The sequence below is a fragment of the Tachysurus vachellii genome, chromosome 21 (assembly GCF_030014155.1).
Source record: "Tachysurus vachellii isolate PV-2020 chromosome 21, HZAU_Pvac_v1, whole genome shotgun sequence".
Taxonomy (NCBI): Eukaryota; Metazoa; Chordata; class Actinopteri; order Siluriformes; family Bagridae; genus Tachysurus; species Tachysurus vachellii.
The window spans coordinates 13,065,456-13,079,341 of record NC_083480.1 but is presented as its reverse complement, the minus strand read 5'-3'; the positions used below and the strand labels follow the sequence as shown (position 1 = coordinate 13,079,341).

General features: G+C 38.4%; 1 protein-coding gene across 3 annotated transcripts; it reads right to left on the bottom strand.

The window, feature by feature from the left end:
- Nucleotides 1–440: 440 nt before the first annotated feature.
- lrrc3b (leucine rich repeat containing 3B) lies at nt 441–12,530 on the bottom strand. 3 transcript variants are annotated; one of them, XR_009647544.1, is made up of 3 exons: nt 12,085–12,530; nt 3,790–4,867; nt 441–2,645 (listed from the first exon to the last, which is right to left on the bottom strand). XR_009647544.1 is itself a non-coding variant. In XM_060857296.1 (2 exons), exon 2 carries the CDS (start codon nt 4,752–4,754, stop codon nt 3,969–3,971), a length of 786 nt encoding a protein of 261 aa, XP_060713279.1. In that variant the 5' UTR covers nt 4,755–4,867; nt 12,085–12,530; the 3' UTR covers nt 441–3,968. The 3 variants fall into 3 exon arrangements, 2 of the variants coding, with proteins under 2 accessions (XP_060713279.1, XP_060713280.1); XM_060857296.1 differs by having other exon boundaries at nt 441–4,867; XM_060857297.1 differs by having other exon boundaries at nt 441–4,867; nt 12,177–12,530.
- Between the last annotated feature and the right edge of the window lie 1,356 nt (nt 12,531–13,886).

Below are 13,886 nucleotides of genomic sequence, written 5' to 3'. Positions count from 1 at the left end.
AACCATTGACAATTCGGCTCTTGTCTCACTTCAAACACAATTCGGTCCTGACTGCCCCCTCATCAGCATTCACTCCATGGTTTATTCATGATCTTTTATTATGCATTTGAGCACCACTATTACTGCCAAATGCAAATTTCAACACGTTTTCCTGACGAGACGGGTTCATAAAAATAAAAACACTCCGTCATATGAGAATGACCATTACACAGTGTATGTGTGCCATGTGGCCTTATAAACACATCTGCCCTGCAACATTATCTGTAGGGTCATCCAGTGGCTCTCTGGCAACACAAGTGCACTAAATAATTCACATCAATGTAAAATAACAGGTCATTAAGAAGATCGGTGTCATTCTGAAACTATGCATTTAGTGAAGTGCATTTTTTTTGCATTTATGAATACCTCATGATCACAGTACAACATGAATGGAGACCATCTTCCCCCAAGCCAGAGTTTTTTTATTATTTCATTTTCTCCTCTACATGCACTTCTAATGTGATGTACCATCTGTAGTATTCAGTGTTCAGGTCTTCAAAATCAGATTACTACTTTAAAACAGAAGACAGGCTGATGTTTACCAGGTAGAAAAAATTATATTTGGGAAATGAAATTGTAAGACAGGAATGAAAAAAAATAAATAAATTACATTGCAATCCATTCTTTCTTCCATAATCTTCTGATGGGAATGAAGCTGAAGCTATTAACTCCACATGCCACTCTACGATTCTTCTTCAGCCTTTACTCTTGTAGTGTCTGTGTAGAAAACATTTGGAAAGAAGAAACTGTCCCTAAGGCCTGCATGCATGAATCAGCTGAGCGTAAATCAGGAATGACAGAATGTATGGCTGACAGTTAAACGGGATATTGAAAGACGAGTTATTTCAGGCACTTATAAAAATCTCCCGAGTCCTTGGCTACACCATGCTTCATTGTGGATTATGCATTGAACGGCAGCTCCTGTCACTCTTAAGCACTACACGGTGTGTGTATATGTATGTGGAACTTCTTCTGCAAGGCAAGGCAACAGACATTCAACAACAATGCTTTAAAGGGATCTCCTTCCTCCGTCCTCTTCACACCGGTATTAACTCTAAAAACACAGTATAGAACTGTAAGCACAATCAATTAAGACTTGTATTGTATTGAAAGGATTATGCTTAAAGCACCTCGTAGCTAAAAACCCTCTCAGAAAGATAGTACTTTTCTTTGTTGGTGGGTGGAACCATCAAGGGTACATCTTTTGTGCTTTCAATATGTACCTTTTACCTGGTTATGTGGATATACAGTAATATACCTTTAGTTGATTTAAGCTACATAAATGGACTGTAATTAGTTTTTTTTAAGTGGTACACTACATGCAGAATTCTAGGTAAAAGTTACTTATTGAGGTTACATTCGCTGCACATCTGAGATGTTTTTCCTCAGACTGGATCCGTCATAACGGTTGACATTTGGTTCACATCAGTAATTGTGTAACGGTTTTTAAACGCACATCAATTTTAATCGATTCACATACGTCACATAGAACAAAGTGATATTTGTGACACATTTTATCGTAGTGGAAGCAACAAATGAATACGCTAGTAGCCCAAACCTGCGTCTCTTTGCTTTGGGGGGGGGTCAGGATACAGCTCGGCAGCTGCACATGATCAGGTTGAGAAGGCGAAAAAGAGCCAGATGGCTAGCTTTTGCTGTTTTTGCAGCTATTACTGACACTGCTGTGCCGAGAGATGTGTGGGTACGGGACAGGAGCCAGCGATGCTGGGACCGCGCTGTGGAGGGATTCACAGAGTATTTATATGGGAGTGTGATTCTTTGGCATTGTAGCCACGTTCATTTTTCTTTGGGCCATGTTTTGCCATTTCTTAGGCAATTGTTTCAAAAACTACTTGGGTTCAATAGCAGTCAATTAATTTCCTGAAATATTCTTAAATATGTCACACATTTCTTGCTGCTTTCATTCATCACTCATCACTGAGTGAACATCAAGGAAAAGCCAACAATTGTCTCATTCACAACTGGGTCTGATTTGAAAACATCAAATTTTTGTGTCAATCAAATCTGCATTAGATGAAAGCCAAAAACTGGATTTGTGCCACTTCAACCAGGTAATGAGAACCTAGACCAAATGAACAAAAGATGTATCTTGGAAAGTAGCACCAATGTGACAAGAAAAGGTACAGCTTAGTATGCTTATTTTCTGAGGGTGTAGAGAGGAGGAAACTGAGTTATATACCTATTATATCAGAATTGTGTCATTTGTTGATTCCTGGTTTGCTGGACCATTACGGTGGCAGTGAGTATGGCCCATCAGGAGACTGACAGCTGCAATTAGCTGTTCACATTTGGCTGGTTAAATTACTGTACGCACAGGATGATGTTAGACAGACTGACCATATTGCCCTCATCGTTCTTCTTATGATATCCCATAATTACTATGCGGGTCTCACCTCCAGAACGGGGGAAGGAATATGGAAATCGTTGTCTGAGCCGGAGGTTTCGTTTTTGCATTTCATTTCATGGAAACACATTACTCATTCCAGCCACTTTGTTCATAATATTGATGGCTAATATGAAGTTGATGATGGCTGTTGTATACATGAGGGATATTAGAGACACCAATAACGAGCCTGGCTGCCAGCCTGTGAAGACCCAAGACAAAAAATATTGACTCTGTGTCACTGCTAACGCTCTCTGGAGCACAAAGAAATCAACATTGACACTCTAGGATTACACTGCTCAACAAGCACAGATTAACAACAGTGAGGTAATGGAGATTACGTAAACATGACCTTTTTCAGAAGGTTGGAAGAAACGTCCAAATTTCAGTTTCCGAAGCGCTATGCCCTTTTCTTCTTTGATTATCAATTAGCTAATAAAGTCTATGGAGTTTAAAGGGAATCAAAAATGTTTTTCATGCGTTTTTAAACACCACATCCTGAACAATATCATGTATATCCATTTGTTAGAAGAATAAGCCACTTGAATAAGTTTCCTATTGAAATTCAAAACAAAACACTTTTGGGGTTTTAAAAGTCATCTCGACATTTAAACCTGAGATCGGAATACCAAAATACCTGTACTGGTCATAAAGGTGTTTAACAACTGTTTATAGATATGGGTAGAGTATTATATCGTCGCTGTCAGGCGGAAACCTTGTATCTCCAAAACCGTTATTTATCAGGAAATTAAAAAAACGCCGTACCTTATCTGCAGTGCACAGGGTTTAGTCCACGTTGCAGTGGATTGTCTTGCGCTAAATTCCTGTCCTCAGACGAGCACCAGAACTAGCGGGGGTCAAGATTTTTTTTTCTTTGAGCCCAGTGTTTTGAAGACATTTACCTCAGAAGACGTGTTGATTCGTTGCGACTCTTCTTGAGGAGAAATATGCCGCGAAGCTCTCCCGTGGAGTGAGGAAGAGGTGGACAATTGAAGTGTCCAATGGAGTTATGAGATTTGCGCTCAAGCTATTTTCAAGACTTTAGATTGGTTAATAACTTGTAAAAATAACAGACCCACGTGGGGACTGACCAATAGCATCGATATGTGAAAAAATCTGAAATTGACCAAATTTGGACATACGAGGTTTCCGCCCGACAGCGACGATATACACTTTTGATTGCATTTTACCAGCTGGAACATAAAACCACTCGTTCCAATGTCTGAATCAGGACATTTACACCATCTCCTTTTTAAAGAGCTAGCAATTATTATACTAATGCCACCTTTAAAGTTAAAATCTCTTGTGGACACAGGAAGAGTTAGGAAAAGTATTACAAATCTGACCTAAATACTTTGTAGCTGTAATGCACAACTGGAAAAAGAGAAGACACATGTTAAGTATTAGACTACATCTATGGTTGGTGTCTTAGCTTGAATAAGGTTGAATTGCTCTCCGAAATCAGAAATTTCGCCCCTTAATTTCCACCCGCTTAGTCAAGGCCTATTTGGCGTAAACAATGACGTCACATCACTGTGCTGATGTCCTCTGGTTCGTCTGGCTTCCTGGGTTTGCTCGGTAGAGACTTGAGGTACTCCAGGTGGCGCCGTGCATCCTCCTGGTTCTGCCTGACGTAGTAGACGACATAGGAGATGACCATGGCGAACCAGCCGAACATGGTCACGAGCATGGCGTAGTCGGTGGTGCGCCTGGCCAGGTTGCACAAATCGGCGTCCACTGCCAGGAACGGACGTCCCTCCTGGTCCCTCAGCTCAGAGCTGCGACATAGGACGCGTGCAGCCGCTTCATGATTGTGTGCCATGCCACCGAGAGCCTGCTGCAACGCACAGTCGCAGTGCCATGGGTTGTCGTGCACCAGTACGCGTGCCTTTAGCCGTGCGAATGCATCCTTGTGCACGCTGACAATGCGATTGTGTGACAAGTCGAGAAGCTCCAGTGAGGACTCCAGGCCAACAAAAGCACTCTCGCCTAGCGTCTCCACTGAATTATGGGACAGGTTCAGCCTGCGTAACATCCTCAGCTCCTGGAAGGCGCGCTCAGGCACAGCATGGATTTGGTTGCGATCCAGTTGGAGGAGCACCGTATCTGCAGGCAGGTCTGTCGGGATCTCCTTGAGCTCTGCCAGGCTGCAGGTTACGTTGAGACCATAGGGCGGGTACTCGGACCGCTGACACACGCATCCTTTGGGGCACATGCTGGCCGATGGGAAGCAGAGGGCCATGAGCACCAGGCTCTGCAGCAGGAGGCACATGGGGATGGAGCGCGAGAGCCACAGGTCCAGCGGAGTCATGCTGGACGCACGTCAGCATAATCCCGCCGCTGCCAGCTAGCCGGACCAATCATGCCAGCCCCATAGGCACAAGTGGTCACGTCGAGCCACACACTCTCATTCTCCACTCAGGCCTGTGTGTAAAAGACATTACATTTATATCATATATGTTATAATATCTGTACATTATATTACAATTACAAAACAAAAAACATTATTTCTTTGCAATCACACCTTGCTAGTGGTGTTCTATTTTAGGTCAAATTTCTATTTTAGGTCAAATCTTTAGGTTGAGGCGTTAAAACTTGTATTGACTTGTAAGACAAAAACCCCGGATAATGTTTCACAGCATGGGAAAAAAGGGCGCAACACTATCCTTTACTTCCTTAGCTCATTTGTGTAGACTCTGGATAAACCTTGTGGTGCTAGCCCTGCCCAGTTTACATCGTCAACACTCACTCTGCCTCCTGTTGCTATAAATGACCACCTCTCATTGAAAATGAATGACTTTCATCTGTTTGTCGTGCTGCATCGCTGCTGGTGTAAATGCAGGGATATGTGTACAGAGATGAAAAGAAATGTCATTAGACAAAAGAGAAAATGGCCAAAGAATGACAAAGCATCAAGACCTAAAAAAAAAAAAACAACAACAGCTATTATCTTTAGCAAGTATGCCATTTTTAACATTTACAACAGATTTACAACATCTCTGTATAATTGCATCAACCGGTAGTAACAGATTCATGTTTGCTCCTGATGGGCATGGTAAGTGAATATGGCTGGAAAAAAACAGAACAACAACAACAACAAGTTCAGTGACAGATGTGAGCACAGAAGGGCTTCCTTGCTCATTGGAGACAAGATACACAGATATACACCTCCTCTCACATACAACAGCAGTCCTAAAGCAGCCTGAGAACAAAACAACTACACTTGAAACTGCTAATTCAATTAACGCTACGTGCTAATCTTAGGTGTCTGTTGAAACGTTTTTATTTTCAAACTGCATAACTTTCAGTCTTATACACCGGCTTGTGTTGAGAAAAAAAAACAGACGTGCATTTAATTATTATTCATTATTATTGAAAAGTGTTAGATTTTTTTTCATTAGTGTTGGTACTGAATTGATACTGAACTGAACTGAACTGAAGCAGTCATACTTTATATACACTAAAGACTAATGAGAAAAAGATATGATTTTGATGTATGATGTATTTTGAAATATGATTACATGAGTGCATGTAAATGAGTATTGTTCAAGTATAATACTACTCTATAGTACCAAAACAATTCGATTCGTTTAATTAAAAGAAACAGTTGAATTCTTTCCTGACTTGAACTTTCCCATTTTTTCCCTTTTTGAATCTGATTGATCAAGAAGATGATAAATATCTTGCTATAACAGCAGATCTTACTGTCCTTCGGTCTGTCAAGCAAATAACAGGTTTATACTGTATTAATGTTCTCTGTCTAATACGTCATTACTGCCATAGTAACAGTAATAATAAAGAAATTCAAAAATGTATTAAAATGAGATAACAATGAAAAACACATAGTAACTGATTTAAAGTATTGAAGTTTGAATGGAATTGAATGGAGACGTTTATTTAATGTTAAGCTTAGCTTCGTAATGGTTAGGGTGTTTTCTACCACAGGGAAATCTTCAGGACAGATGCTTTCTCAATAAAGAAGACAAGCTGAGATTTATAAGTGATAACAAGCAATATCTTTTTTTGACATTACATGTAAATAAAACAGATTTATAAGAACAATGTATTTGTGATAAATATCTTTTTTTTTTTCAAGCATTGACAAACTGATCCTTTTAAAGAAGAATAAAATACTTCGGAATGCGACAACACCTACATACCACCTGGTTGTTGATTGTTTTGCTATAAAATCACACCCTATCTGAATTTGATTCCTTACAAAATATATAGTGTTGTTTTAACAAGGGGTAAGTGGAGAAATGGTATAAAGCAACAGGAAATACCACACAACTAACCTTACGTTATTGAACCCGTTTAATTGATCAACACAGGTCAGAATACACTTCAAGCACTTACCTTAACCCTTGTATGTTGTTCGGGTCTGTGGGACCCATATTCATAAACATCAATAGTTTTGAAAAACTTTGCTTCCTTGTAAATTTGTTGAGTTTTTTCCACTCATAACTTGATTAAATTTCATTCATTCATTCATTCATTCATATTCTACCACTTATCCGAACTATCTCAGGTCACGGGGAGCCTGTGCCTATCTCAGGCGTCATCGGGCATCAAGGCAGGATACACCCTGGACGGAGTGCCAACCCATCACAGGGCACACACACACTCTCATTCACTCACACAATCAAACACTACAGTCAATTTTCCAGAGATGCCAATCAACCTACCATGCATGTCTTTGGACCGGGGGAGGAAACCGGAGTACCCAGAGGAAACCCCCGAGGGACGGGGAGAACATGCAAACTCCACACACACAAGGCGGAGGCGGGAATCGAACCCCCAACCCTGGAGGTGTGAGGCGAACGTGCCAACCACTAAGCCACCGTGCCCACCTTTGATTAAATTTGATTTTCTTTTTTTATTACATTTTATTAAAAAACAACAAAAAACGAGTAGCACTTTAATTAAAAAATGTGATGTAATAAAGGTAAAGGGCAAATATTAACCATATATGCTGTTTATATTGCTTGTAATTGGTATGAAGTAAACATCTGTAGAGTATTTTAACATAAAATTTTTGATTGTGTTATAAAAATATGAACACCATACAAGGGTTAATATCCCGAGATGAATTAAATCAAATGAAAGAAAGTTTAGGTTGAAATATGAAGAATTGCCTTTAGACAAATCTTAAACAATATTATGATTTCAAATATACTAGGGAAAAAAGACATTAGCTCCGCCTCCAGAGACAAACAGCTCTGTTTGATAATCCAAATATTTGCAAACATTGAATATTTTCTGTCCTATTCTACGTCCTAGTGCATTACAATAAATAAAATAGTGTTGCCATGTTTCTGTAATGCTCAATTCGACTCTGAAGACCTAGTGTTCAACTTTAGCTGTCTCGAGTCACCAGTGTGTGGGTGTGTTTCTGGCAGGATTGTATTTGTTTGGATCGAGTTATCTGCAGTCGACTGATCCAAACCGACACTCTGGCACCTGCCTGAAATCAGATGATGCAGAGATGGACCATATACAATCGATTCCTGTTTTAAAATAACTTCTATCTAAGTGCTCTCAGAAGTCCAGAAATATCATGCATATTAAAATAAGCACATTATAACCGAGTGCTACTGTACTCTGAAGTTTGGAAACCAAGAGTCAAAGTGCATGAAAGTCGAAATTCTAATCAGCTGTTAAGAGTAGCGTCACATTACAGGGTTTGTTTTTTTTTCTATCAGTGCAGTGCACATAATTTGCATAAGACAATCATTATAAATTTGTAATAACGATAATAACGAAGCTCGTTTTCGGAAATGGGAAAGAGCTTGTTATTATTCCACAAGCATAATGATCACGCAGTTAGTGTGAAGGATTGACTTCGGTAAGAGCTGGTATATAATTAAAAAGATGATAAATAAATTGCAAAAAAAAAAATAACACTGATAAGAGATCATTTCTATCTATTTAGAGATGGACCAGCTCCAGCTGGATTCCGCTTCATGAGGATTTCAGGCATTTAAAGAGAAGATGCCATCTACGTGTGGTCTTATGAGGACAACGGCCTCGTAATCAATACACAATTGTAAGACTGTATATTACCGTAGACATTATTCATAATAACACTCTCCGGAGTTTATAACAGTTTATAATCACACCCAGGGAAGTGTCACCCAAATAAGGATGAAGTTTACTTTTGGTTCCTCTCAAGGTTTCTTCCTCTTCCATCTAAGGGAGTTTTTCCTCACCACAGTCGACTCAGACTTGTTCATTGGAGATAAATACAAACACATTTAAATATAAATCTAATATCGATCTTGAACTTTTGTATAATATCAATCTTTTTGTATTATGTTTCTTATGTTCTGTACATAAGCTGCTTTGAGACAATGTCCATTGTAAAAGTGCCCTACAAATAAAATTTGAATTGAATTGAACTGAATTGTATTTAAGCCTTTGACCGTTATTTCATCGTCAAATCACACTTATTTAAGATGCCTCGGATTATTTGTGTCGATAAATGATTTCATTCCGCATTATCACGCTTCGGTATAAATAAAAGTATTCGATAAACCAAAAACACCATCAAAGTTTGCTCTTGAAGAGTTTCTATATATAATAAGATTTATGTACCATCATAAAACTATGTTTTTTTTTTTTTTTTATAAATTTAAACTATATTTTACTCTAAGACACAAATGATTATTAGGAGATCTATATAACTAAGAGTGTTAATGAAGCATAAACACATTATTTAAACTATTTATATTGCCGGTTCAAAAGTTCAATGATTATTGTTTATAATTACGAATAACCTTAGTAACAGGTTTTTATACGTATACATGCGCTTACATTAATATTTGTTCTCTAATATGGAATTAACTTATTTATTTATCAGTGTGGCTGAAAGTCCAACATTATTCCACTACTATTAGACATAAACATAAAAAATCCTTATCCAAACCAGTGTCTCTTCTTGTGTTATATTTGGATATTAAGCTTGAGCATAATTATAGAGAGATTTATATTACAGATTACAATTTATCCTGTAAACCTTAGAGGAAAGAACATTTTTAAAATTAGATTTTTAAATAACAGCCAAACTGGACGCCTAATAAAATAAATCATCTGTTGGTTCCGGCTTTATTTCCACACTTCAGAAACCTAAAATTGCATTTTTGTGCTTTACGAGTGTGTATTTTTTTAAGTGTGTTTGTTAGACACAATCTGTGAATGTGTACGTGCGAGAGCGTGTGTCTGCTGAAGGTCCCTTTGGGCCAGATCGGCCCCGGTCCCAGGCCAATATGGTGTTATTTGTTCAGCTGGTACCCTGCTTTATCAGACACACAGTCACTGTGACATCTAGCTGGATGTGGGTTTGGAGTGTTCTTGCCTATACAAGTAGCAACATAACAAACCATAATATGCAATAAAAAAAAAAAAATAAAAAAAAAGATTGAATTTATTAAATTTCGAAAGCATTTCATTGCCAGTTTGGTCATCCAGAGGCAAAGATTACCTCATACTGATATAGTTACACATTAAGCCCCTAATGCACTGTACAATGAACTGCAAAATGGATTATAATAAACCATTAGCTTGATGATGCACTGAAATCTTTTTACAATGCAGCATTTGTTCAATCTGTTTTCTAGAAATGATTTGTTTAAAAAAAAAAAGATTCTATTTCATAAATTTGAAGAAACTAGTCATGAGGCACAGTGCGGCTCCAACCCATTAACCAGCACAAGACGTGTCTGACACTGTTGTATTAAAAAAACACAGGAGGTGAAAAACATAACACCCCTGTCACATTGGGTGATTGTGGGTATGGTGCCATCACTCTGAAATTATACACACCCAATGCAGTAGAAAGGCACATTTCTGCATCTGATTCCAGATCCATATGAAAAAGGAGCTTCTATAAAATGGCACTGCCTTTTTTTTCAGGAACTATACAAATTTTTTTTAGCCAATTGTTTAGTACCTGATGAAGAAGCGTAGTTTTTTCAGCTTGTGTGCTTTCTGTACATTGAGTTGATCACACAATCAAGGCCATTTTATTCTAACTCTAAATAAAGACTAAATGAACCTTTTGCAGTGCGGAAATTATAATCACTTCCATAGTAAATTAGCTCGGAAAACAGAGAGGGACGAATTACTCGCTAATTAAAATGAGTGAGAAAGAATGTAAATTCTCGTTATCAAAACAGAAAAACTCGCATGGCTTTTGCGTACCTAAGCACGCCCGACCGCTATCTGTTAATCATGTGTCCTTTGTTATTATTCAGGGTTAATTCTGACATCTAATTTTAATTCGGTTTTTGTTTTTTAGACAGAAATACATGATCACATGCCCATCACATTTAGCTGGCTATTAGCAACTATTTCATTTTACTTAACGGAAATGAGATTTTATTCTTTATTTATTTTCCCTTCAAATTTTCCTTAGTAATATCTCTCATGATATGTTTTATATGTTCGTTTTCTCTCATAGTTTACAGCAACAAAATTACTACTGTATTGAATCATATATAAGATACAAACAAAACAATTCAACTTTCCACAACAGAACAGAACACAACAGAGTTACAGGCCTAGTATAGCATTTAACCCTAGAACCATCACATTCAAACACACTGTTTTATTAACATTTATTTAATAATGCATCGGTTCTCTACTAGACATAAAATCCTTTCAAGTTATTATGGATAATTCACTTTATTACAAAGTCTAAATTGCAAAGTCTAAATAAGTAGCAGTAAAAATTGTAGAGTAATCCTTCCTCACACATAGGATCATGAATGTAATTTTTCTAACATTTCAGACAAATCCTGATGTATAATAAATCTCGTAAAAAAAATTCCTTTGACAAATTTTAAAACGCCAGTAAACTAAAAATAGTTGTGCGGTTCTACTACTCGCTCTTACAGCAGGACACCTATTCATTTTGTATTTTTATTCCATCCAGATACTCAATACTTAGTAGGTTAGGGTTTGAAATGTAAAGGAACATACTGTACCGTATAAGGTTGAGTAAAAACACAGCATTAACACCAATGTTGCACATTTTCAAACACGTTAAATGGTCTAATCACGGTAGGGTGTTAACCCTAAGTGTTAACTCAAATCTCCAGCCGCAAACCCTGTTGAATACATGATGCCCTAGGTGCGGAGAAGCATTCTAACCTGAGAGGTGCTTAAAATCGGAGTCAGGAGCCATTTCAGGTCTAGTCTCCTACACTTAATTCACTTTCAGTGCATGAAAGCATATCCAGCATGACATTTTTACATAATCACAGTATTCCAATGCTTTCTGAATAATAAAGAATCTAACCACTTCTAACTAAAGTTCACAATTAGGTAAAAAAAAAAAAAAAAAAATTGAAATAAAACACTAATCCTGATCAAGGGATTTTTTTTTTTTTTTTTTTTTTAGTAGAGCCCAGATTTGGCAGGGATGAACTGGATTTTTGGTAATAATAAATCATCATCATCATCATCATCATCCCTTATGATATCACAGCCCTGGCGCACATAAATAACGCGACTGATTTGACTCAGTGCATTACGTGATAGATACAATAAGATGCATGTAAAATGTTCATGCACTGCAATAAGAAACATGCACACGATGCACAGACAGAGCACTGAGCAACAGGCGACATGCGTTTGCTCACCTGCGATAAAACAGCAGTCGGTCGCCGCGTGCATCCCGCTGACATATATATGTATATATAAGAGAATGATGTACCAAAAAAAGAGTCCTTACGGTCGTATCCTGATGAGAGAAGACAAGGCCCGCTGCTTATTCACATATTTGAATGTGTTTGTTGACGCTCAAGCACGGCGTCGCCGGGGAGAGAAAAAGGAGGGGCGGCTTCTGATACGAGTGGCGCGCGCTTAAACGCACCGACGGGCGCGTGCGTTGCCCGAACCCTGTCTTGTCTCGACACCCTCTAACGTGCCGCCGACGTGTGCGTGTGTGTGTGTGTGTGTGTGTGTGTAGGTTCACGCCCAAGACAGAGCGCGTGAGTTCAGGCTCTCAGCTCGACACAGGGTTCTCACCAGGGTTCCATAAATCACTCAGCATCACGCAGCATCTTCAGAGCTCGCGCATTCCGTCTGATCGAGGTGCCAGCGCATGTGCCCGGATCATGAAGTCACGTGACATGGTGATGGTTTGGAATTCTGACTTCTGCACATTTTTTTTTTCTAGAGTGATCTAGAATTGAATGAAACCAAGCTGTGTAAGGTTGCTGTCTCACAGATCCCAAGTTCTTGAACTCAGGCTCAGATTAAGCTTTTAGATATAACCAACCTGGTAAATATTGAATATTATTGTCTTTATTGTATAATATAAAAAAACAAAAAACTTCTTTCGTTTCATTATTGTGAATGTGCAGGTCTACGTTGACAAAATCTGTAGCTTAGTCCCTCTATGTGAGAATGGAGAAGAAAAATGGATGCTTGCAGTTGCCATTTAACCAAGAAAGATCACCATGGATAACCCATGTGGTCCAATCAACCATCTTTACAAGATTACTTTTGTCCTTCAGCAGAATTCCACTGGGAATGACAGCCTATTCGTAACAATGGTCACATAACAGCCTCGTATGCTAGTTAGAGTTAGGGCTTTCAACTTCTTTTATGACAGATGAGATCTATCACCATTAAAAGGACTCTGGTTGCCAGTGTTAACAGTAATGAATGAGACACATCGCACAGCAGTATAACAATCAATGAAAGCCATGTCACGACTCTCCGGCAATCTCTCAACAATGCCTCAATAATTCACCTCTATTATTTGATCAGCTGTTAAATATTAAGCTAATTTAAGCTAAGTTTACTACGTCTCCTTACTCAACATGATCTTTTCAGATTGGCATAAACTATAGCCATACAGTGAATGGCTACAGTGAATATTTTCCCAGACCACCACTCATATCTGGTGACATTCACATCACGTTTTTCATATGTGCTCAGAGGAGAAACCACAAGGAACTATCCAATTAGGACAAGCAGACCGCTTTACTTTGCTGTCAATTATGTTGCCTATAAGGGGGCACAGTGGCTTAGTGGTTAGCATGTTTGCATTGCACCCTCGGGGGTTTGATTCCTGTCTCGGGTGCACGGAGTCTCCTCGTGCTTTGTGTGTTTCCTCTGGGTATTCCAGTTTCCTCCCAAAGACCAACTGGGGTTTAATCGGTAGCTAAAAAGTGGGTTACCCATCTATTTATACTATTATCATAATAGAAGATTTTCAAGATCTTTTAAAGCTACATAGTATTTGCTTTGCTTTATATGAAGGTTAAAACTGCAGGTTGATGGTTAAATTCACATCGTATTTCCAAGTGAAAGCATGCAAGTTGTATAAACGTAAGCATACAGTATGTTAACCAGTGTTGCCAGATTTGCAACACATAATTTTCTTTTTTATAAATTTTCGAATTTTTCTTAATCCTGCTAGTAAAAAAAAAAC